The sequence below is a fragment of the Adiantum capillus-veneris genome, chromosome 24 (genome assembly GCF_014529385.1).
Source record: "Adiantum capillus-veneris isolate H3 chromosome 24, ASM1452938v2, whole genome shotgun sequence".
In the NCBI taxonomy this organism is placed as follows: Eukaryota; Viridiplantae; Streptophyta; class Polypodiopsida; order Polypodiales; family Pteridaceae; genus Adiantum; species Adiantum capillus-veneris.
This window is the reverse complement of record NC_140954.1, coordinates 13,546,836-13,570,457: the sequence shown is the minus strand read 5'-3', so window position 1 is coordinate 13,570,457 and position 23,622 is coordinate 13,546,836. Positions and strand designations below refer to the sequence as shown.

Below are 23,622 nucleotides of genomic sequence, written 5' to 3'. Positions count from 1 at the left end.
TACTTTACTAGCTTAATATTGAAATTGCTAGCAGACTATAACTTACATGCTTCATTCAAATCTTTTTGTGGTATTCTTGCCTTACTTTAATCAATCCTAAAAGCTACAACTTCACATTATGCCTAGTGCATTATTGGTTGTATCGACTTGTATATGGTGTTGGAATTAGCGTTGCAGGGAAACACACACAGCTTGGAGAAGATGAAGGAAGCTCAAGGCGTATTACTTAGTGTGCAATAGAAAGATAGATAGCCCTAGAGTGATGCGCGTATATACAATTCACGGGGGTGAAAACCTCCTAAAGAGGGAAAAAATTCCCTGGCGGTCCTAGTGTGTTCACACACATCACTACCACACGTATATGGTAACAAACCCCCCCCCCCCCCCCGGGAGTGATGCGGTGAATGAGGGTTGACACGAAGAGTAAATGGAAGTTGCCATGCCCTGAGGACAGGATCAATCCACAAAGGGGAGCAAGCCCAAAGCTTTGCAAAAAGATTCTCACTTCTCACGAGACAATGCCTTTGTGAAAAGATCTGTAAGGTTGTCCTGTGTTAGCACATAAGCCAAGCTGATCTCTCCTGTTGAGAGCCTCTCCCTGACATAGTGGTAACGCGCTCCAATTTTCTTTCTGCAAGCATGAAAAATTGGGTTCCTCGTAACTGCCAATGTGCTCTGATTGTCAATGTAGATGATGTTGGCAATGTCTTGTCCAACACCCAAATAAGCCATAAGGCGTCTGAGCCATACACACTCAACCATAGCTGTGAAGACTGCCTTGTACTCAACCTCACAACTGGAAGTGGCCACAATAGGTTGCTTCTTGCTCAACCATGAAATACATGAACTGCCAAGCATGAAACAAAAACCACTTGTGGACACTCGCGTGTCATAACAACATCCCAATCTAAGTCCAAAAAAGCATGTAAATTTGGCAGCAATGATCCCCCCTTGGAATAAAACAATCCAAGATGCAAAGTGCCATTCAAGTAGTGAAAAATCCTCTTGACTACTTGGCAATGCTTAGACCATGGGCTATGCATAAATATGATGACCTGTGAGACTGCAAATTGAATATCCGGCCTCATGTTGCATACATGAATGAGGCAGCCGACAACAATTTGGTAAAGAGTGACATCAAGAGGATCACCATCATCATGTAGACTCAACTTCAAACTTGTTTCCATAGGAGTGGCAATAGGTTTGCAATCCTCAAGTTCAAACTTACATAGCAATGTCTCTATATAACTTTTCTGACATGAGGCAATACCACCATCACACTGCTTAAATTGTATACCCAAGTAATGATGCAACAACCCCAAATCTTTCATCTTGTAAGTAGCATTCAAATCAGCATTAAATTCAGCAAAATATGCCTCATTGGGACTAGTAATCAACAAATAATCCACGTAAAGAACAACAATGAGAAGTACATTGCCCTCATGCTTGGCATACGATGTGCTTTTTGTTGGACTGTTACGAAGCCTCATTTGACCAAATGAATGTCAGATTTCTCATACCAAGCACGAGGAGATTGCTTCAACCCATACAAAGACTTCTTACATTTGCACACTTTGTCCTCTTGTCATTTCTTGACAAAACCGCGAGGCTGCATTACATAGACTTCCTAAAAAATGTCACCATTCAAGAAAGCAGTAACAATATCAGATTGATGTACATCCCAACCAAAATGGGCTGCCAACGCACATAGAAAACGAACAATAGTCATACGACAAGTGGGAGAAAAAGTTTCCTCATAATCTATGCCTTTCTTTTGCGCATAGCCTTTTGCAATAAGTCGAGCCTTATGGCGATCAACTTCACCATCCGACTTGCATTTCAGCTTGTAAACCCACTTTGTACCAATGGCCTTTTTGCCAGGAGGTAAATCACATAAAGTTCATGTGTCATTTTCTATAAGTGCAACATATTTTGATTGCATGGCAGCCATCCAATTTTTTGAATTCTATGCTTCATCAAAAGATAAAGGTTCCTCTATATCACATAAGTTAGACACAACCACAACATAACAATCTGATGCATAAGAGGCATGGCGAAAACCTGAACAAGTACGACTAGACAAAGGTGCATCCAATTTACTGTCACGCAAAGTGTGCACCAGCCATTTTGGCATACCTCTAACCTGCTCATTTTCAGCCCTTTCCTCATCAAGTACATCATGTACATCTGCATCAGTAATAGGCTGATCTGTAACATTTTTAGAAACCTCCTTAGGCTGTACATTTGCCTCATTTGAATTTACATTCAAACTTCCACCACTAAAAAGAGGCAATAAACTGCCATAAATATCCTATGAGCTTACATTACTATCTCTAGTACATGACATCAAAGTTTGAACAAAATCTTCCACAAACACGACATCACATGAGACCAAAATACACTTTGTTTGCAGATGGTACAACTTGTAACCTTGCTTTCATCACTAAAAAAAAAAAAAAAAAACATTTGATAGTCTTATCATCCAATTTTTTGCGCTGCGCTTGTGGCACTAAACCATAAGCCAAACAACCAAAAACATGCATGTGCTCAATAAATGGCTCTCTATCATGACATGCTTCATATGGAGTCATAGACTACAATGCTTTAGTAGGACACTTGTTGAGTACATAAGTGGCACACATGACAGCCTCGAGCCAAAACAAATGTGGTAAAGCTTGACTCTTGACCATACATCGTGCCATTTCCGTAAGAGATGTGTTTTTCCTCTCAGCAACACCATTTTGCTAAGGCGTATACAACACTGTACATTGGTGTTTTATTCCACGACTAGCAAAAAATGCATTAAATTCATGAGACATATACTCCCCCCCTTGATCGGAACGGAGGGTGCCCATAGTACATTTCGAGACATTTTCAGCCATAGCAAGAAATTGCTTGAAGCACATAAACACTTCGGACTTAGGTTTCAACGGATATACCCATGCATGCCTGGAGTAGTCATCAATGAAAGTCACGAAGTACAAGTAATTTTCCAAGGACAGAGTTTTCATAGGCCCACAAACATCACTATGCACAAGTTGCAATCTGCATGTAGCACAAACTGACCCATCCTTTGGAAACTTAGAACGCTGCATTTTACCCAAAATACAGCCTTCACAAACATGTTTGACAGGTGTTTCAAGATGGAGCAAAGAAACAACCATATCAGATTTTTGCAAACGTAGCAAACTAGCAAAATCAAATGCCTAAAACGTGCATGCTATAGTTTTTGCATATGAAACAACGCTTGAATCTGCCAACTATATTTGCAAAATTTTTTCCACACTTGTCATACAAAGTGAGCTTATACAACCCACAACATAAAAGGCCAAATGCAAAAAATTCATCACCAAAACAGAGATCATGAAAGGTACATCTGTCATCCACAAATTTGACTATGAGACCAAGTCTAGCAAGTGCAGATATAGACAAATGGTTCTTTTTCATCCCAGGTACATACAATGCATCAACAAGTGTGAAAGAACTACCATTTGCAGTAGTAAGCACAATCTTTTCAACTCCTTGAGCAAGATAAGAGGCATTGTTGGCACAAGTCACTGTATTCCCATGAGGGGAAAACTCGATAGAGGTAAAAAAACACGATGCACCACTGTCAAAATACCACACATGGAATCTGCAGCAACTGATATACGTGCATCATGGACAATAGGATCATAAGTGCACTCTGTACTAAATGCCCATTCTGCATCAACATCAACATCACAATCTCCTTTGACAGAAGATTCTACAATCGTTGCACTTGTATTGGACCCTGTAGTGGATTCAATCTCTTTCTTCTTAGCCTCTTTTGCCTTCAATTTTGGACACTGCATGATCAAGTGATCATTAGATTTACAATAATGGCAACGCATCTTCTTTTTTCTCTTATCACCAGAATTGCCAAATAAAGTGCTGCCAGCTGAAGCATTAGGAACAAAAGTTTTGCCACTCGCAACAGAACCATAAGAAGTGGTTACATTGATGTTCCCACCTTTTCTTTGAGCTGCAATAAAAGCCTGCTCAACTACACGTTGCCTAGTCCTATTTTTTCTGGAAAGTGACACTTGTAAGAGAAATGTGCATAATGCATCAAACTTGACAACTTCAGGATTTCCTTGGGTCATAAGTCTCCAAGTACTAGCAAAAGTCTGGTAAGAATCTGGCAAAGCATCAAGAACAGTCTACACAAGTGAACTGTCAGAAATGACTTCTCCTGCAAAAATTAGTTGCTCATTAACATCCTTAACACCAACAAGGAAAGTGTCCATTTCATCTTCCTCATGCATAATCTTCGATTCCAGCTCTTTACGCAACAAAGCAATTTTAGCCTCATTGCGGCTTACATAAAGACCTACTAGAATATCCCAAGCCTGTTTTGCAGATTTTGCTGAACGAATGTGAGGAGTGATAGTGCGCTTCATAGACAATGCATGAGCATGCGTATCTCTTACATCCGCTCAGCCGTAGGCAAAATAGCTATGACAGCAGTACCCTCGCAGCAAACCTCGAGCATCCTCAACATCACCTACATCCACAATACGAGGACCTATATCAATGCCCTGCACAATGTTCCAAACTCCCTTTGATATAAGCACATGTTTCATCATGTAAGCCGACATAGGGTAATTGTCCCCATCCAATCTGTCCTCAGCTCCAAACATCTTGAACACATCTGTGTTGTTGTCAGCTATGGAAAATGCCTGCACCTGATGTGAAAACTGCCTGAAATGAGGAGAAACTGAGTTAGACATGCACGTGCTATATAACACAACCCACAGTAGATTGTATGGGACTTGTTATGCAATAATTAGCACTGACAACAATCTGCACAAAATGACAAAATTGCTTGTGTAGACCTGGTTGTAGTGGAAACGGAGGTCGAAATGAGCTTGAAATGAAATTTTGAGTAGACCAAGCTCTACAAGCCCTCCCAGATTTTTTGTCGACCTGCTGACGCTCGCCAAAGCTCGCTGAAATCTGAGAAAACAAGCATGGGTGTTCTGGCGATGCTGGCAACGAAGCCCGAGAGGACGTGACCTGCTCTGATACCAATTGTTGAAATTAGGGGTGCAGGGAAACGCACATAGCTTGGAGAAGACGAAGGAAGCTCAAAACACACAATAGAGTGTATATATTACTTAGTGCGCAATGGAAAGATAGATAGCCCTAGAGTGATGGACGTATATACAGTGCAGGGGGGGAAAACCTCCTAAAGAGGGAAAAAATGCCGCGAGGTCCTAGTGTGTTCACACACATCACTACCACATGTATATGGTAACATATGGTCGGCAGGTGATGTGCTTCTTTTTACATGGTTTTGGCCCTCTATATTGTGCCTCGGTTGATGGGTCAATCTATGATTTCAAAACATAAATTAATGAAAGTTTATAAAAATACTACTTTGTATAGATATCTTACTGATTGGATGGATGGTTTTATATTTATTTATAGGAGGAGGGTGGATTATTTTTTGCATAAAGGCTATGAGCTGGTTGTTGAATTGGACATTTTTCAAATTAGGAATGGTCTATAAAGTAATAAGGTGGGTCATGGTACTACTCTGTGAGATTAAAACTAACACTGGCTTATGTGTATAAAGGTTCTTTGAAGCCGTTAGATATCTAATTTACTTGCTATTTTTACCAAACCTCTAATTGCAAACTTTTCTAAAAAGAGGGTAACTTCAAAAGGAGTCATGCCCTTTTGATGAGTTTCATATTCTTGAAAGAACATGCAAAGTAAACTCATTTTTCACAAAACTACACTTTCTATAGGGTGGTTGTGAATCTGGTTATCTAATTTAAGCAAGACACGGATAACGGCTGGTAGGTCCTTTGACAACTGTAAAACGTATCCAGGGTTAATGAATCTATTGTCTTGTTTACATGGATGCAATTGAGAATTCTATAATGTAGTCCGACTATTTGGATGCGAAAATCTTAGAAAAATTAGGCAAAAAACAAACAAAAAATAAAGTGCTAATCAACCATCAATGACTCAACTTCTCAATTTACTTGCTTGAGCATTATAGATGCTTCAAGGAAGTCCAATGGAATGGGAGAGGTTGGATCAAGGTGGGAATTTTATTACGCAACTGAGTCATACATGAAATTTGAAGCACAAGTGTGTTCATGATTGAGCAAGGTGGAGCTAAAGCACGTACTCTAGCATTTCATAGTCCAATGCATCATCTAGTATGGGGGGAATGTGTTGATTGTGCCTAAGTTGCTTATGTACATTGCCATTCTTTTGTTACTAATTTGAGTAATGCTAAAGAAGCGCTTTAATAAGCTAAGTGACATGCTTTGATGCACATGCATGGTTGACTAGATGTGGCAGTTACTCGCTTCTTGAATCATAAATTTATAGCCGAGCTGACGTAATTGAGGCAACATTATTAACTAACGATAAGCCTATCACCTAAACAACACTGCCTTTTGATGCATCTATTGTTGTGATACACGTCATGCGATCTCTTTGTGTGTTTGATTGGTTGTCATTTCTGGAATCACACAATCATGGTAAACATGGAGTTGAGTGTTGCTTTGTGGTAATTGTGTGAGTATGCATGTTTGTGGTTATAACATAGATTCTAGATGTGAATGTACTCAAGTTCTAAAAGGATTTTGATTAGAATCCAATCCTGAGGCTTACCTATCGATAGCATTGATCATGCTCGAATCACGCTAACACGGACATAATTACAAAATTGGAGGTTTACGTTAACCAATTGGTGCACATGAGCCATGAGCGTTCGCAAAGCATCAAAAGGGTAAGTGTGACCATGCTGAGTATGACAAAGGATGTGCAAATGAGCCATATAAACACATGTTAATCAAAGAATTATCAAGAGTTTAAGATGGGCAAGGGTAAGTTGAGTGAGAGACCGTCGATAAAATGAGATCTAACGGCTCAGAATGAATGATCGGTGGATCCTTACTTTGGGTGGAAAGCCAATGAGAAGAGAGAGAAAAGGGGGGCTACTGGTTTTAAAAGGGAGCGGCCGATATTTGAAATTCAAATTCGAGTTGAATTTGGTGATTGAGAGAAGAGATTGCTAGCTCAAGAGTGCGTCTTCGATACACTGTTCATCACTAATCCCTTTCCTTCTTCTCTCTCTCTCTCTGAGTGCTTGCTGCCATGGCGTCTACCGAGGTTGCCCCCCTCTCTGCGGAAAAGAAAGGCAAGAAGACTACTACTCCGAAGAAGGCCAAGCCTCCTGCTGCCAAGAAGCCCAAGACGGAGCCGCTTCATCCCAGCTACTTCCAGGTTAGTACTTCTGAGCTAACGCAGCTCTGGTGTAGCCATCGCTAAGGCTGTACTTAAGCTCTTGTCTGCTAAATTGTGTTTGGGTCTACAATTCTGCAATTGGGCTCTAGTGCTGCGCTACAACCGGCGAAGTATATTTCTTACGGCTATGGTGTCGCTCAAGCCAGCTCCCATGTCTGATTCTGTGATTCTTAATATTTCGCAGATGATCAGTGAAGCTATTTTGGCATTGAAGGAGAGAACCGGCTCAAGCCAGATCGCCATAACCAAGTTCATCGAGGCCAAGTACAAGAGTGTTCTGCCTGCAAACTTTAAGAAACTACTGCTAGTGCAGCTGAGGAATCTTGTGAAGCAGAACAAGCTAGTGAAGGTCAAGGGGTCTTATAAGCTCTCACCAGAAGTGAAGAAGCAGGTAGCGCCCAAGAAGTTAAGGTCAAAGAAGGCGACATACGAGGGAGAGACGAAGAAGGCAGCCCCTAAGAAAGCGACCACTGCAAAGAAGGTGCCGCCGAAGAAGCCCAAGTCGCCCAAGAAGGCAGCGCCCAAAGCCGCTAAACCTGTTGCCAAATCTGAGCCTGCAAAGAAAACTGCTCCTGCTAAAAAGGTTGCCCCTAAAAAGGCCGCCGCTAAGAAGCCAGCTCCGGCCAAGAGTGCCCCGAAGCCCAAAGCTCCTGCGAAGTCTGCTGCCAAAAAGCCTGCTAAGCCCTCGAAGGCAAAGCCTGCTCCTAAATCTCCCAAGACGAGGAAGCCTGCAGCCAAGAAAGCGAAGAAGGCATAGGCTAGTCATAGCGAGATCAGCAATGCTCTGATGAGCATTGGATTGTATGTTGTTACTCTATTGGACTCTCTTGTTAGCTTAGGCTATTCAGATAGGTTGGGGCAGACCTTGTGTCTATTGCTTCCCCCTCAAATACTCATTTGTATTGTTTTCTGATCTAGGGGGCAACATTATGTTGTACAAATCTCTGCGTTCCTTCTTCACGGATATTCATGTCAATGCCACTTGGAATCTCTTGTTTTGCATGTGGAGTTTTTTTTGAAGGAATCAAGCTCCATATCTCCATTTTGCTATCTGTTCCCCCACTCCTCTCTTCTTCTCCTCTTGTTGCTCTTTGGTGTGTTAATGCCGACGTGTGTGGGTGTGCCTCCACACCATTTTGGTGTGCATAGACAGAGAGAGAGAGAGAGAGAGAGAGAGAGAGAGAGAGAGAGAGAGAGAGGTACTGTGTATGGTAGTGGCATGTGTGATAGAAGCATTAAGGATGGTGTATGGGTGTTGATTTTGGAAGTGGTGTGTGCATGTTTGGTTTTGGATAGAGCGTAGGTGTATTGTTTTGTATGCAAACGGAGGTTTGCTATTGGGGAGTTTGTCGTTTTGAAGGTTTTTTTTGATAAGATAGGGGTGTTGTGAATACCTTGAGCTATAGAAGGCATTCTAGTTAGGTTTTGGGTGTGTTCTCCATTCCCCCTCTCCATCTTTTGGTGCCCCCACATAGGAGCACGCTGGTGAAGGTAGGGTTTTGGTGATGTTGGATGTGGAAATTTTGATGAGCAAGTGCTCCTGAGAAGATGTGGTCATGTTTTCTAGTTTTCATTGGGTTTGAAGATGTTAGGTAAAGGCGGTGTGCCTCACTGTGTTTTGCCCGTGTCTGCCGGCTAGTGTGATCGCCCACATTTATCTCCTTATGAGCTCTCACTCATTCTCACGTTTTGCTCATATAGTGAGATTTGGGAGCTCCACCCCACATCTCTGTGTCATGCTCTCTCTCCCTCTCTTCTCTCTCCATCTTTGCTGCACACATGCACGCCTTCGATCCATTCCTTCACAATTGCTGCAGAGAAGTGAGCTTTCGGCTATGGTAAGCTTGTTTTAGGCAATATGGAAAGCCATAGCGCTTGCCCACAATGCATATGCCTTGTGGGCAAGCTTTATGGCTTGCCGTATTGCCAAACTTATCGCAATTGTGTTGTTTTTAGGGGCACAAGACAATTTTAGCGCTTGAAAATAGCTTGCAAACATATAAATAACACAATGGCGATCCATTGGCAATACGGCAAGCCATAGAGCTTCTGGATGGAAAGTTATGGACAATAAAGTTTTGACGAGGGTCAATTTCGAGGCGGATGGGCCGCATTGGAAAACATGCCATTTGGTGTTTTCTCGAGCTCGCCAGGTGTCTGGTGGGTAGTATGTAGCATGTGATGTTAGTCGGAGTTGATGGCACCTGAATTGGAGTCATGGGTGTTGAGGCGGGGCCCAATTCAAATTGGCATGGCAGGAAGGGGTCAGATGGTTTTCCTCATTTTGAGATGTGATATCTGTTGGGGTATAAAGCCCAATGTGGTTGCCCAGGTAAGTGGGCGGGTTGCCAGGTATGTACACATATTCTTTTGTAAAAACCTAATAAGAACTCACTATGCTCTACACATTACAGTAGAGCGAGTTCACCATATCGTTGTGCTCTTCTTCTCGCACTCTCTCGCGTCGCACTTCTGCTCGTACTCCTTCAATTGCTATCAGAGCTTAGATCGAGGCTCAGGGTAGCACTGCAGGAAGCTAAAGTCACCAACTTCGATTGGAGTGAAATTCGATAGGCGAAGACACGGCCCCAAAATCTTGTGGGAGAGCTCGAAGGACTTGGTGTTCTCAGAATTTCATTCTGAGGTCATCTCGACCACCGTTCGGCTTCGACAAAGGTCTGCGCAGGCCATTTTCGACTACGTGGTCTCAACAGGTGTAGATCCGACTCTGCAAATTTGGGGTTTTTTGGCCAACGACTACAGGTGCTGAGGATAACGACACTCCTAGAGTGTTGATTTGTGGCTGTCTACACATCGAAGGACGGCTCACAGTTCTTGGAGGCGTGTCACATACGACACGTGTGCATCTCTACACAGACTGTAGGCGACATCCACTAGTTCATCAGGTAGCTTGTGTTTGCTGCTTGATATTCCAGATTTCATCCTGACATTGCAGGTACTTCCACATGGGATGTATTGTCAGAGATGATGTATGTCTGTTGAGGCTTTGCTGGCTGTGAGTCACGTAGCAAACAACCGCCGCAGCGGTTACAGCATACAGTGGGAAATTTGTGGATGTATGACTTTGTGGGAAGTTTATGTATTGTCAGATTTATTGCAGCCTTTGTTGAGGGTCGAGTGAGGTTTTATTGAGCTGGGGGATTCTCGAATGTTGAGATCCTTTCAGTGATACAGGTCTTGGAGCGATCCCTCGAGCACCCTTAGATAGACAGCTAGGATGTATTGACTGTGAGTTAGACAATTGGGATTGCATCTTTGCTTTACTGCCGTTGAGGCATTGTCGCAGTCTATGCTTACAGGACAATGATAGGATAGTCAGAGACAGTACAGGTGCAGGACAGGTTTACCCACAGCTTACAGTGTTAGAGAGACAGTGGTTTTTTGAGTTGTTTTTTGGTCTATTTTTAGTACACCAGAGTCATTTTACAAAGGAGACTCTGCCAAAATTTATGCAGAATCTGAAGCTTTCTTGGTTCATTTGACAGGTTGATATTGGTTCAGAGGTCAGTTTACAAGGGAAACTCTGCCGAATTTTTCCCAGGAAAGTAAACTACTGTGAAGCGTAGCTATGGTTGGATCACAGGACAATGCTCTTTACAATATCAAGAAGCTGGATGGAACCAATTTCCCATTGTGGAAGAAGCAGATTTGGCACGTGTTGGTACAAAAGAAGCAGATAAAACCTATAAAGTTCAAGGGGATAAAACCAGAAGATATGGACGAAGATGAATGGAGCGAAATGGATGAATTGACACTTTCTACCATTATGCTCACTTTGACAGAAAGCGTTCACTTCAATGTAGCAGACGAGATGTCGGCTTATCAAGCATGGTTAAAGCTGAGTGATCTTTATGAGAAGCAGAGTGCAGCTTCACAGGTATACTGGCTTAAGAAGCTTGTTGACTTGAAGATGAAAGAAGGGACACCTATGTCCAATCATCTGAATGAATTCAACACAATCTATAGTCAGTTGTCAGCTCAAGGTGTCAAGTTTGATGAACTTGTTAGAGCTATGTTCCTGTTGATCACATTGCCAGAAAAATGGGACACTTTTCGCACAGCTTTGAGCAATTCTGCACCTCCAGATGGTTTGAACATAGCAGGTGTAGAAGGAAGTCTACCTACTGAGGAAACCAATAGAAAAACAATGGACAAAGGCAAAGGAACAGCCTTAGTTGTCAGGGGAAGGACCAAAGAAAAGTACAAAGGTGGAAAGAGGAATCAGTCTCGTAGCAAGTCCCGCAGTGCTAAAGGCAAGAGTGACATAGAATGCTACCATTGTGGCAAGAAGGGTCACATGAAAAGAGACTGTAGAGAATGGAAAGCAGAAAAAGGCAAAGAGAAAGCTGAAGACCATGGTGAGAAGAACAAGTCCTCAATGAAGATTCAAGAAATAAATGTGACAAACACTATTGCAGAGGATGACAGTCTAGTGTTAGGAGACATCTACTTCTTGAAGAATACAATAGACTCAGCTCTTCTTACAGCATCTGATGGAAATGCACTGAGTGGCTGGATTATAGACTCAGGAGCATCACTTCATGTGTCTCCAAACAAGGAGTGGTTTACCTCTTATGTGACCACTAAAGATCATGTTCGGCTAGGCAATGGGCAGACATGTGAGATCTTAGGTGTTGGAGATGTTCAATTGAAGTTTCAGAATGGCTCTTCTTTCACGCTGAAGAATGTGAGACATGTTCCCGCAATTACAAAGAGCTTGATCAGCACAGGTTTACTTGATGATGCTGGCTACGTCACCACTTTTGGACAGAACATGTGGAAGATATCCAAGGGTTCTATGACAGTAGCACATGGAGTAAAGTCTGGAGGACTTTACATGATTTATGTATCAAATGTCTCTAAAAATGTAATCAATGTAACCGAGCAGCCGAACGTTTCTTTGTGGCATAGCCGGTTAGGACATATGTCCAAGAAGGGAATGGAAATCTTGTCTCGTTCTGGTTATTTGCCTGGCTTTTCATTTAATGATTTTGAATTCTGTGAACATTGTATGTATGGTAAGCAAACACAGCAGCCACATAAGCATAGAAGCAGTAGAAGAGATACACAGTTGGCACTTGTTCATAGTGATTTGTGTGGACCTATGCCTAACCTATCTCTAGGGGGAGCTTCTTACTTTATGACATTTATAGATGATTACTCGAGGAAAGTATGGGTTTACTTTCTCAAGCACAAGGATGAAGCGTTTAGTGTTTTCAAAACGTTTGTGACACTTGTGGAGAATCAGAGTGGCAAGAAGCTTAAATGCTTACGCACTGACAATGGTGGAGAGTATGTTTCAAAGGCCTTTCAGGACTTTTGTGAGTCAAAAGGTATAAAACGTGAACTTACTGCTCCTTACAATCCTCCTCAAAATGGTGTTGCTGAGAGGATGAATAGGACCATATAAGAGAAGGTCAGAAGTATGTTGTCTAATGCACAGCTACCAAATGGGTTTTGGGCTGAAGCTGTATCAACATCTGTTCATCTTGTAAATAGATCTCCTAGCAAGGTTTTGCAGAAGGATTCAGTGCCAGAGATGGTATGGTCAGGCAACATGCCCTGATACAAGCATCTCAGAGTCTTTGACTGTGAGGCATATACTCACGTTCCAAAGGAATTTAGGAACAAAATTGAGCCAAAGAGTAGAAAGTGCATCTTTCTAGGCTATGGTAATTCTGGTGAGATGGGGTACAGACTTTGGGATCCCAAATCCAGAAAGGTTGTCCGCAGAAATGATGTTCACTTTAATGAATCCAAATATCATTCTAAACCAGAGAGGGTTGAGGAGATTAGAAGAGTTGTCTTCCAAGAAGATGGACCTGCACGTGCAAGACAAAATGTCAGGGCTCAAGAGGAGCAAGGACAGGATAGAGTGGACCCACAGGTTGTGGCTGAGCCTGAGCCACCTATTGTGCGTAGATCTGGACGTGTCACGCGACCTCCTGATAGGTTTGTTCCATCTATGAACTATGTCATGTTGACTGATTGCAATGAGCCTTCATGTTACAAGGAAGCAGTGTAAATTAAGGACTCCGGGAATTGGCAATTGGCCATGCAGTCAGAGATGACAGCTCTGCATAAAAACAAGACATGGAAGCTAGTTAAATTACCACAGGGAAAAAAGGCTCTACCTTGTAAATGGGTTTACAGGTATAAGATCACCGCTGATGATAGTCAGCCAAAGTACAAAGCAAGGCTTGTTGCCAAGGGCTTTAAGCAAGAACAAGGCATTGACTTTGATGAAGTCTTCTCTCCGGTGGTCAAGATGACTACATTGAGATGCTTTCTTGCATTGGTTGCCATATTAGATTTGGTGTTGCACCAAATGGATGTCAAGACAACGTTCTTGTATGGTGATTTAGATGTGGAAATTTACATGCAGCAGCCATAAGGGTTTGTTGAGAAAGGCAAGGAAGATTGGGTATGCCAGTTGTTAAAGAGTCTTTATGGCTTAAAACAATCACCGAGGGCATGGTACCATAAATTCCACAAGTTTATTCTTTCTCAAGGCTACAAACGTAGTGAGTTCGATCATTGTCTATATACAAAGAAGGCTAAGGATGGTAGTTGGCTGATCCTTATTTTGTATGTGGATGACATGTTGATTGCTGGCAAGCACTTGGAAGAAATTTCAGCTTTGAAGTCAAAGATGGAAAAATCGTTTGACATGAAAGACATGGGTGAGGCAAGTCATATACTTGGTATGCGCATTGAGAGAGACAGATCAAAGAAGTTGATTTGGTTATCTCAAACAGAGTATACTGACAAGGTTTTGCAACGTTTCAATATGGAGAAGGGAAAGGCACTGAGTGTTCCATTGCCACCATATGTGAAACTTAGCAAACAAGATTGTCCTGTGTCTGAGGAAGAACAGGCTGAAATGGATAAGCTTCCATATGCGTCTGCAGTGGGTAGTTTGATGTATGCAATGATTGCTACTCACCCAGACATTGCATTTGCAGTGGGAGTAGTAAGTCGATACATGTCAAACCCAGGCAAGAAACATTGGGAGGCAGTGAAAGGAATATTGAGATACCTGAAAGCTACAAAGAGTATGCGTATATGCTATGGGAGTCAGGAGCTAAGTGTAAAGGGTTTTACAGACTCAGATTATGTAGGTGACTTAGACAACCGAAGGTCTACGTCAGGGTATGTCTTTACATTGGCTGGTGGAGCAGTATCATGGCGTTCTAGATTACAAGATTGTGTTACTCAGTCTACTACAGAGGCTGAATATATTGCAGCATCAGAGGCATGCAAAGAATCAATTTGGCTTAATCGACTAGTAACAGATTTGGGAATCAAAGAAGAGATGCCTGTGTTATATTGTGATAGTCAAAGTGCTATACAATTGGCTCGCAATCCAGTTTATCACTCAAAGACAAAGCATGTGGATGTGAAGTATCATTTCATAAGGGAAATGCTCGAGGATAAGCAACTTCAGCTTGTCAAAGTTCACACCACAGAAAATCCTGCTGATCTACTTACAAAAGGACTTCCCTCAGAGAGCTTTGCGCATTTTCGCAAGCAGTTAGGGGTAGGGTAGTACATCACTTCTCTACATCTCTTGTATATTAGCTTGCATAGTAGCTTCTCTCACACTTAAAGTACCACATTGGACTTTAAGTGGGAGGTTGTTGGGGTATAAAGCCCAATGTGGTCGCCCAGGTAAGTGGGCGGGCCGCCAGGTATGTACACATATTCTTTTGTAAAAACCTAATAAGAACTCACTATGCTCTACACATTACAGTAGAGTGAGTTCACCATATCGTCGTGCTCTTCTTCTCGCACTCTCTCTCGCGTCGCACTTTCGCTCGTACTCCTTCAATATCCGAGGCCACGGGGCCAAATTGTGGAGAAGTGCGAAGATGGCGAACCCGAGCAAGTGGAGCGTCAATCGTGTGCAAACGGAATACTTGAGCTTTCTTTGTTGTAAATAAAAAGATAAGAGGTGGCATTAAAAAAGAAAAAGGATGGCTGGAGTTTGGGTGAAAAACAAAGGGAAACTCGAAGGGTAAGAGGAGAACTTTGAGGGGGAAAAAAAACAAAGGAAAAGTTGCAAGAGGCCAGTGGCGCCGGCGTCACTGCAAAAGAAAGATTTTTTTTCATTCGGACTTGGAAAAAGAAGAAAAGGGGGGAGGGGACGTTTTTGGGGAGAAGAGGGTTTTTCTCAAGGTTTCTTTTTCCTTGGGGCTGGAGGGGAAGAAAAGGAGAACGGAAAGGAGGAGAGAGGGAAGCTTCGTACGCTCGGCAATCGGAGCCGACACACGATGGTGAAGTGTTGTCTGTGAAGCGGCTCGTAAGGGCGAGGGCCTGGCAGAGGAGGCAGTTAGTGAGAGTTGTCAAGAGAAAAAGATGTTGTCAAAGTGAAGCCAGAGTTAAATTTTTTCGTCGATGTGTGTGCCGACGTAGTCAAGTAGTGAGGGAGGCGTGTGCCCCTCTGTGTGAAGCAAGGGATGGCCTTGTTGCGACCAAGAGCAGGCCATATGATTTTGTACAGGTGTTTTTGTTTTGAAGGAGAAGCTATGATTGCCGAATTTTGGCGTCGTCTTTCCCCCTTCCCCCCTTTCTTCTTTGCTCGTCTCCAGGGTGTGTGGTGCCGGTGTGTCTGAGCGTGTGCGCCCCCCCGGGCTCCCTGTGTGTGTGAGAGAGAAAGAGAGAGAGGTGTTGAGTTGTGGAAGGACTGGAAGCGGGCAAGATCGGTGTGATCGCTGCTTAGCAATTGTGCAGGCGTGTGTGCTTTGGGCGAAGTGCAGGCGAGGCCTTGCTAGTGTGAGTTGCTTTTTTTGAAGGTGTTTCCGAGAGGACAGGGGTGTTGTGAATACCCTGAGCTATATAGGGGCAGTTGCGTGTGTGTCGGGTGTGTTCCCCATTCCCCCTCTCCAACGTGCGTTCAAAACATGTTTGTAAAACCCCTTATCTATGAATTTAGTTAAGAATTTAATGTACCCTTTTCTTTTAAAATGTGTAAGTTTTTTTTATCAAATTTGAAAAAATAATGCCCTTTTGTATATATATTTTTGTAAGTTTAAAGAACTTTAAATACCCTTTTGTTGAACTCACGTGGTAGGCTACATTTTTATTAGGTGACCTCCCCGGGGTTCTTCTAGAACCTTCTGGATCCTTTTTCAACTTTCTAGAGCTTTTCAGAAACTTCTAGATTCTTCCAAAATCTTCTCCATGCTTCTAGCTGAAACTTCTAGAATCTCCTTGATACTTTTAGAACTTCTAGAATCTTCTAGATCCTTCTAGATTCTTCTAGAGCCTTCTAGCGATGATGTAGGTAGCGACTGACTCTTAAGCATCCATGACACTTAGCATAGCTTAGTAATTAGCATGGTAGAGGAGATGAGCATCCATTGGAGCTTGTCTCTTGGTTGGATTTGCATCACAAGCCAAGAGTTTGTTGGTGTAGGCCTCACTTATCACAAGCTTGGAGTAGATGAAGAGCTTTCCATTAAAGCTTGAGAAGGAGATAGAATTTCTTCACTTCACACATGAGCTTGTGTGTGTGTGTGTGTGTGTGTGGAATAATGCCTTAACAAATCTGTCCCCCTCCTCATCTTGGTCGACCCCTATTGCAATTTACTCATGCTGGCTCCCTATTGGCCCTTGAAAAGCCTAGCCAATAGCATTTGAGCAATATTTTTACTCTTGTTGGCTTCCTATTGGCCCGTGAATAGTTTAGCCAATAGCCTTTGAGAGGCAGTCAAGCGCCTTGTGATAAATTTCCATCCTTTTTTCCTTTTTTTAAATGCTCAAATAATAAATTTAATTATGTGAATTTTTATTGGACCTTTTAGTCTTCTGGCCAATAGGAATTAAGAAAATTTAGGAGCTGCTTAATTCTATTGGACCTTTTGATTGTCCAATAGTCTTTTAGGGAGACTTTTTCTTATTGGTTGTTTTTCTAAGAATTTATAAAATAAGAAATTTAGTTTACACTAGCTGAGCCCTCATTGGTCCACCTCTATGTCCATCCAATAGGATTCATGCAAGAATTGAGGGTTTTCCTGCATGCCTGACATCTGTCCTATTTGCTTTGTGGGTTGTGTGTGTGTGTGTGTGTGTGTGTGTGTGTGTGTGTGTATGATTCCTAGTCTTCTGTCATCTTCCCAGCTTGCCCCCTCCTTCGTCCTTTTGTTGACTTCTAGAGTTAGCACGTTTAGTCACTAAGCCAAGTTCCCATGGCCTATGACCTTTAGAGTTAAAAAGTTGGAACTTTGCCCTATGGAAGTCTTAATGGAGTTAAACCTAGAGTTCTTTTAAACTCCATTGTTGTACTGATCCATTGTTGTCTGGTAGCCTTTCCAATATCCAACCTTTGCTCCCCCCTCGTATTTTCCTATGTTAAATGATCAATTTAATATGAGAAAATCATTTAGGGAAATTAGATATTAGTTTTTTATGACAATATATGTTACCATGATTTAACCTCTTTGTAGTAGATACGTCTATAAGCCCTATAGGCACCACTTTCACCGGAAGGTACCCTTTGAAAACATATTTGTGAATTCCTTTTGAACACAAACTGTTGTGAATAAAATTGCATTTGATTCTACTTGGTTGAGGTAGGGTTCCACATGGTGGGCCCTACCTCCCACCATGTGGAACCTCTCCTAGGGTTGGGGGAGGGCCACACACACACACACACAAGTACGGGTAGGAAAGGTACTTTTTCTCATGAACACATAACTTACACACACATATCTACGCGGGCCTAAATTTAACCTTGTAGTCTCTAAACTAAGCTTCTTTAATATAAAGTGTCTGCATTCCCTCTGCATACATAAATTATTCGAGGTCTATGAAGACCTTGGACAATGTCTTGTGATTTAGACCAGTAACCCTACATGGGTATGTGCATGTACGCACACTTACTGTGATGTTAATATTCAGGGTTTTCTAATGTTGCTACTATACACCCAAGGTTAATCTGTTATACACACTTGATGCATCACCCATCCCTACACTACAATGCTAAGGAACCTTCAGTATACCCTTCACATGAGGGTAGGATAGGAAACATTCAATAAAAATCAGTTTTTACTACTGGTAAAAAGGCTCCCCCCGCCCCCCAAAGAAATGCTATCGCTTGCCTTATCCCTTGCGAGTTCAGACCTAGTACCTCTTTGTGGAAACCCACATAGGGTAGTTGCACAAATTCAAAGCACCCATTTTGGGTGGTTAGATAACCTTTAAATTTCCATATCATCCCTCTCTCTCTCTCTCTCTCTCTCTCTCTCTCATAGAGCATTAGTGATTGTAAGCAATAGCTAAATATAGTGGATAGGCTTTAAGTCCCAACACATGGCATCTAGAATATATGCCTTCTATTTTGAGAACGCTTTGTCGATCCCCTCTTGCAACCCTCATTGGATATCTCTTTTTAACGCGCACACACAGGCACACTGAACCATGGGCTTACACATAAGCACAAGGTGACACTCTCTCTATATTTCACCGTTTAATGCAGCTATCTTGTTCTCTTTGTCTCTTGTACTCTCTATGTATGTCACACACACACACACACACACACACACGCGCGCGCGCGCAAGCACACATGTCGACCTTCTCTCTGAAATGTGTATCCATCATGGAAGGAGGCTTTGTGCTAAAAGTTCATGTTGTCTTCTTGTGAAATCCAAGCACAAGGGCGGACTTGTCAATGCCTTGATCATGGGCACCCACATTAGGTTATTTTTTATATGGTGCGTCTAGAACCACGAACCACAACATTGTTGGCACTTGAAGGCCGTGGAATGGTAACCCTTACCAATTGAAAGGCTAAGAAGTTCCTCCTTAGGCTACATCCCCCCTCCATCGTCTATACAATAACGACAATGATAAAGGACAACATCATTCAAGTAGGTGCATCTGCACCTACTTAGTACACTTTGGGTTCTAGAAAATATATTTTTTGTGGCATTCTTTTGCTTGTAACTGCATAGGTTATGTCAAATTAAATGCATTGAGATTAGAGACTGGCCCTTTTACTTGTATTGATAAGGTTTTTTCTGATCGTAATGCTGTTCAGTTTTTGTGGGATCATGCTTTAACTTTCTGGTGGCGTGGTAGAAGTTGGATACTTTAACTCTAAGCATAAATATGAGATATTGAAAATTGTTGGCAACACCTTCTCACATATGTTTGCACAGTAGAAGACTATAGAACACCTCTTCAGATACACTTATTACTGACTTTAATTATTATAATAATGGTATGGTATTCCCTCGAGGTGGTAATGGTTAAGATCACTAGTCAATTGTCCAATTATTCTTTTTGTGATTTCTTAAATATCCACATGCTTCGTATGCTGACTCGACAAATGGACTTCAATGTCGGCCTCTTAACAAAGGTTTGGGAGACCTGATTAGGGATCTCTTAGTAATGATGTCTCTAACTACGATAGTGATGTAAGATTTGGAGGGAGCAGTTTAGCTGCTACCTATTCTTGGTTCCTAAAAATTTCTACATGCTTTAATGCTAGCTTGATAGTATAGTTTGATTGTTTGTTGTTCTCTGCAAAAAAGATTTTGAGTCTCAACCTCTTGGGAGATGACATTTTTTTTACATATATATAATCTAGATATAATCCAAATGTTGAGATATGGCATGCACAACCACACACACACACACACACAATGGTAGATCAAAGGATCATGATGATGTTAAGGATGCAAGATCATACTCCATTGATTGGTGATAGGTGCATGATGCAAAGACCCGATTGTTTTTTGGGTACATCATATCTCGTGTTTAAGTGAAGAGAAGTCGGAATGAATCCCCACCACACATGGCCTTACAAAGATGCCATTGGATGGAGCTCCTTGCTTTGTGATATTTTGAGCTCCCGGTTTGAAGACTGGACTTTGCGATTTTTCAAATTCATGTTTGTTATACTATCGTAACATGTAAAAATCTTTATGAGAGAGAAAATAATCGGAGATATGGTGATTAGCCTTATAAATTTTGAAACAATTATTCATCTCTTGGTTATGAGGTGGGATGATGATAATATAAAGTGATGTGAGTGGAAGAAAGTACCTTTTAGCAAAATGGTTATGGCTTGGGATTAAAAAAGCATGGAATAATCAGTTTTAGAGTTTTCTTCTACTTTGAAAACTTTGAGCCAGGTTTCTCTTCATAATGGTAGCCTTAATCCTCAAGTGACGGTCTCTCTTGAGATGGCCATTAGTGGTTCTTTTTTTAAAAAAATTGTCCGAAATACAAACAAAATGCTATCCAATTATTTTCTATGTGATTACTAATAAAAAATTGACCTTTCATTGGCAAGAAGTTTCTTTGTAAATTTTGACACGGATAACAATAGAAAAGGGTTTTCGACACACATATTCTCATATAACGACGTTGTTTTTGTGCATATGATCACATTTTTAAACATTATTTACTTGATCTCTACATAGTTGTTGGTTTCTTTGTAATTTTTGACACTGATAACAAGGGGAAGGGGTCATTGACACTTATCTTCCCAAGTAATGCTAGTTCTGACGGGCTTGTGTTTCTTGGATGGTGGCAGGTAAGAGGTTCCTTCCTTGGGATTACGAAAGAAACTGCAGCAATAGTTAAAGGTCATCCAGTGTTTGGTTTTTTAACAATGTATAGATAGTCCTTGTAAACACTTCTTTGATATATATATATATATATATATATATATATATATATATATATATATATATATATATGCATAAGTGATACAATTGGTATCAATACATCCAATCTAAGTTTTATCAATTGTACAATTTTGTCTATTATAAAGACGTATTTTTATGTATTTATGTACCCCTTGTTTGGTCTCTAGTCCCATTGTATGGTTCAATAGTTTGTTAAATCAAACTATTGCTAGATAATCAATCATAAACACACACACACACACACACACACACACACACACACACACACACACACACACACACACACACACATACATAATGACATCATCATCACAATGCTCTGATGTCTTGCACATCAAGAATGCATTCAATTTTGCAAAAACCACCTTGGAGAATGAGGAGGCTACATACAATGCAAGTACACCATAGAAGATCAAGAACAAAATAGCTCGCCGCATCAACTACACTGATAATGGGCTTACATACTTGGGAGAACTCGAGTCTGAGCTTGATGACGATCAATGTTGCCAAGTAAACAACCTTTCAATTGCAACAGTCAACGCAATCAAGTACACAATTGGGAAGCTTTTTAAGGGTGGATACCTCACTAATTCGGTGATGAGCGAAGTTTTAAACTCAATGATGGAAATATACCACTTCATACTTTTGGCCAAGATTTGTGGTCCTGGTCACCATGGACATGAAACTTGTCAACTCTTTGTGCACTAAATCAAATGAGCTAAGTTTGTAACAATGTCAACTCTTTGGGTGCCAAGATTTGTGGTCTTGGCCACCATGGACATGAAACTTGTCAACTCTTTGGGTGCTAAATTGAATGAGCTAAGATTTGTGCGCTTGTCCACCACGGACATGAAACTTGTCCTCTTTGGGTGCTTAGGATACCTGATTTGTAAATGCGCTTCAACTACTTGCAACATACTATCTTTGAATCCCTTATTTTGTGATACCAAAATTTCTAAGTTTGTAATGGTTTCTTCTTGGTTTTTAATGTGCAATATCTTTTTTGTAACATGGTTTGGAAAATTTCTTTTGCGTTAGTAATGACAATTTCTTTTTTTTAACATTGGTGAACAATGACATTTAGTTGGTTCATTCTTAGTGAGTTAATCTTTGGATCCCTTATTTTGTAATACCAAAATATCTAAGTTTGTGATGGTTTCTTCTTGGTTTTTGATGCGCAAGAACTTTTTCGTAACATGGATTGGACGATTTATTTTGTGTTGGTAATGCCAATTTCTTTTCTGTAATGATGGTGAACAGTGACATTACGGATTCAAAAGAACTCTCTCTGGTAATGGAATACATTTATTTTAAAGATATTTTATTCTGAATTTCATTTTTAAAAAAAATAATATTAATAACTATCAAGATCAATACAAAATGCCCTTAACTCTTCTAAACACCCTTAGCCACTTCCACTCTCATTTTTTCAATCTACTACTAATTTTTCAACTCTGCTATCTTCTTGTGTACTTTATTCTTCCCTTCTTTTGAAAGATCTTTTTCCTTTACCAATAGGAAGATTATTTTTGGGGTTAGATATTTGCAGGAGCATGTTGTGTTGCAAACATTCAGTGCTCTATATGCCATTGTCATGGTTGGGAGTGAGGAGTTGACAGTGCCACTAGAGAAAACAAGCAATCACTTAATTAGGAGAGGAGTTTTATGTTGTGGATGAATCTCTCTCTACAAAGTTCATGGTGATGTTCAAGATGACTTCGTCTCAAATTCAAGTGGCGTGGCTGTTCCTTTGGTGGAGAATTCCTACATAGACCTTACTAGCCCAAGCAAGGAACAAATTTATGGGAAGAAATCATTGCAAAACTATGCCGAGGTAAATAGAACAAATAGCATTTTGTCTTTTTTTAAAAACCTCAATTGAAAAGGCCCAACACATCGAGGAAGCTTATTTCAAAGATGATGAAAATTAAACAAATGTTGGAAATTCCAAAGGTATACAATGGTAAGATGGTGTTTGAGTTTCCATTGACCTTAGGAAAGGTTCATCCAATGGATGCTATGGATAATAAGTATGATTTACACCACTAGATCAAACTGCAAACTTCCAACATTGCATTTTATAGAGTGTATCTCAAAAGCCATTGTGCAGGTGTCCTAAAGTGTCTCAATGAAAGTTTTCCCAAATTGGGTAATTTTGGAAAGTCAACCACGATGCATTTCAATGGTAGTATGTTAAAATTACCTTGTATGGGTGAGTTTTCTAATGGAATTGGAGGCAATCTTACTTGCCACTATTGTGGACAACCACCCATTTGTTTGCACACATGTGATTGCTTTGTATATTATACCATACCAAGGGATGAAAACATGAGCATATTGATGGTACATCAAGGAAATAACCAAGATGACAAGAGGGATGGTACATCCAAAAGACTCATCGATAAAACCAAAGAAATGGATGCACGAGTCCTCAATGTAGACAAACATGCAGGTGTAGGAAAGCTACAAATGTGTATGGCAAAGGAAATTGTGACAACAAGTCTAATGCAAGAAGGGAGATCTCGCCATGTGCTTGGTGATCAAGAATTTTAAATTTTGTTGAAGTAATGGGCCTCTTAGTGGGGGATAATTGGTGAGGATGATTACTTGTTTCTCTTGTTTGTGCATATTATTTCAAAGAAACTAAATTCTA

The 23,622-nt window shown here is 41.0% G+C and overlaps 1 protein-coding gene across 1 annotated transcript; it reads left to right on the top strand.

The window, feature by feature from the left end:
• The first annotated feature begins 7,024 nt into the window (after positions 1-7,024).
• Positions 7,025-8,280, top strand: LOC147425976 (histone H1-like). Its single transcript, XM_086499056.1, has 2 exons — positions 7,025-7,269; positions 7,475-8,280. The coding sequence occupies exons 1-2, from the start codon at positions 7,141-7,143 to the stop codon at positions 8,045-8,047; spliced, it is 702 nt and encodes a 233-aa protein (XP_086355182.1). The 5' UTR covers positions 7,025-7,140; the 3' UTR covers positions 8,048-8,280.
• Positions 8,281-23,622: the final 15,342 nt, after the last annotated feature.

Bases quoted from the DNA above. Each gene is read 5' to 3' on its own strand.
- LOC147425976 (XM_086499056.1), top strand. From the start codon at position 7,141: ATGGCGTCTACCGAGGTTGCCCCCCTCTCTGCGGAAAAGAAAGGCAAG. The intron at 7,270-7,474 runs GTTAGTACTTCT...AATATTTCGCAG, and splicing joins TTCATCCCAGCTACTTCCAG to ATGATCAGTGAAGCTATTTT.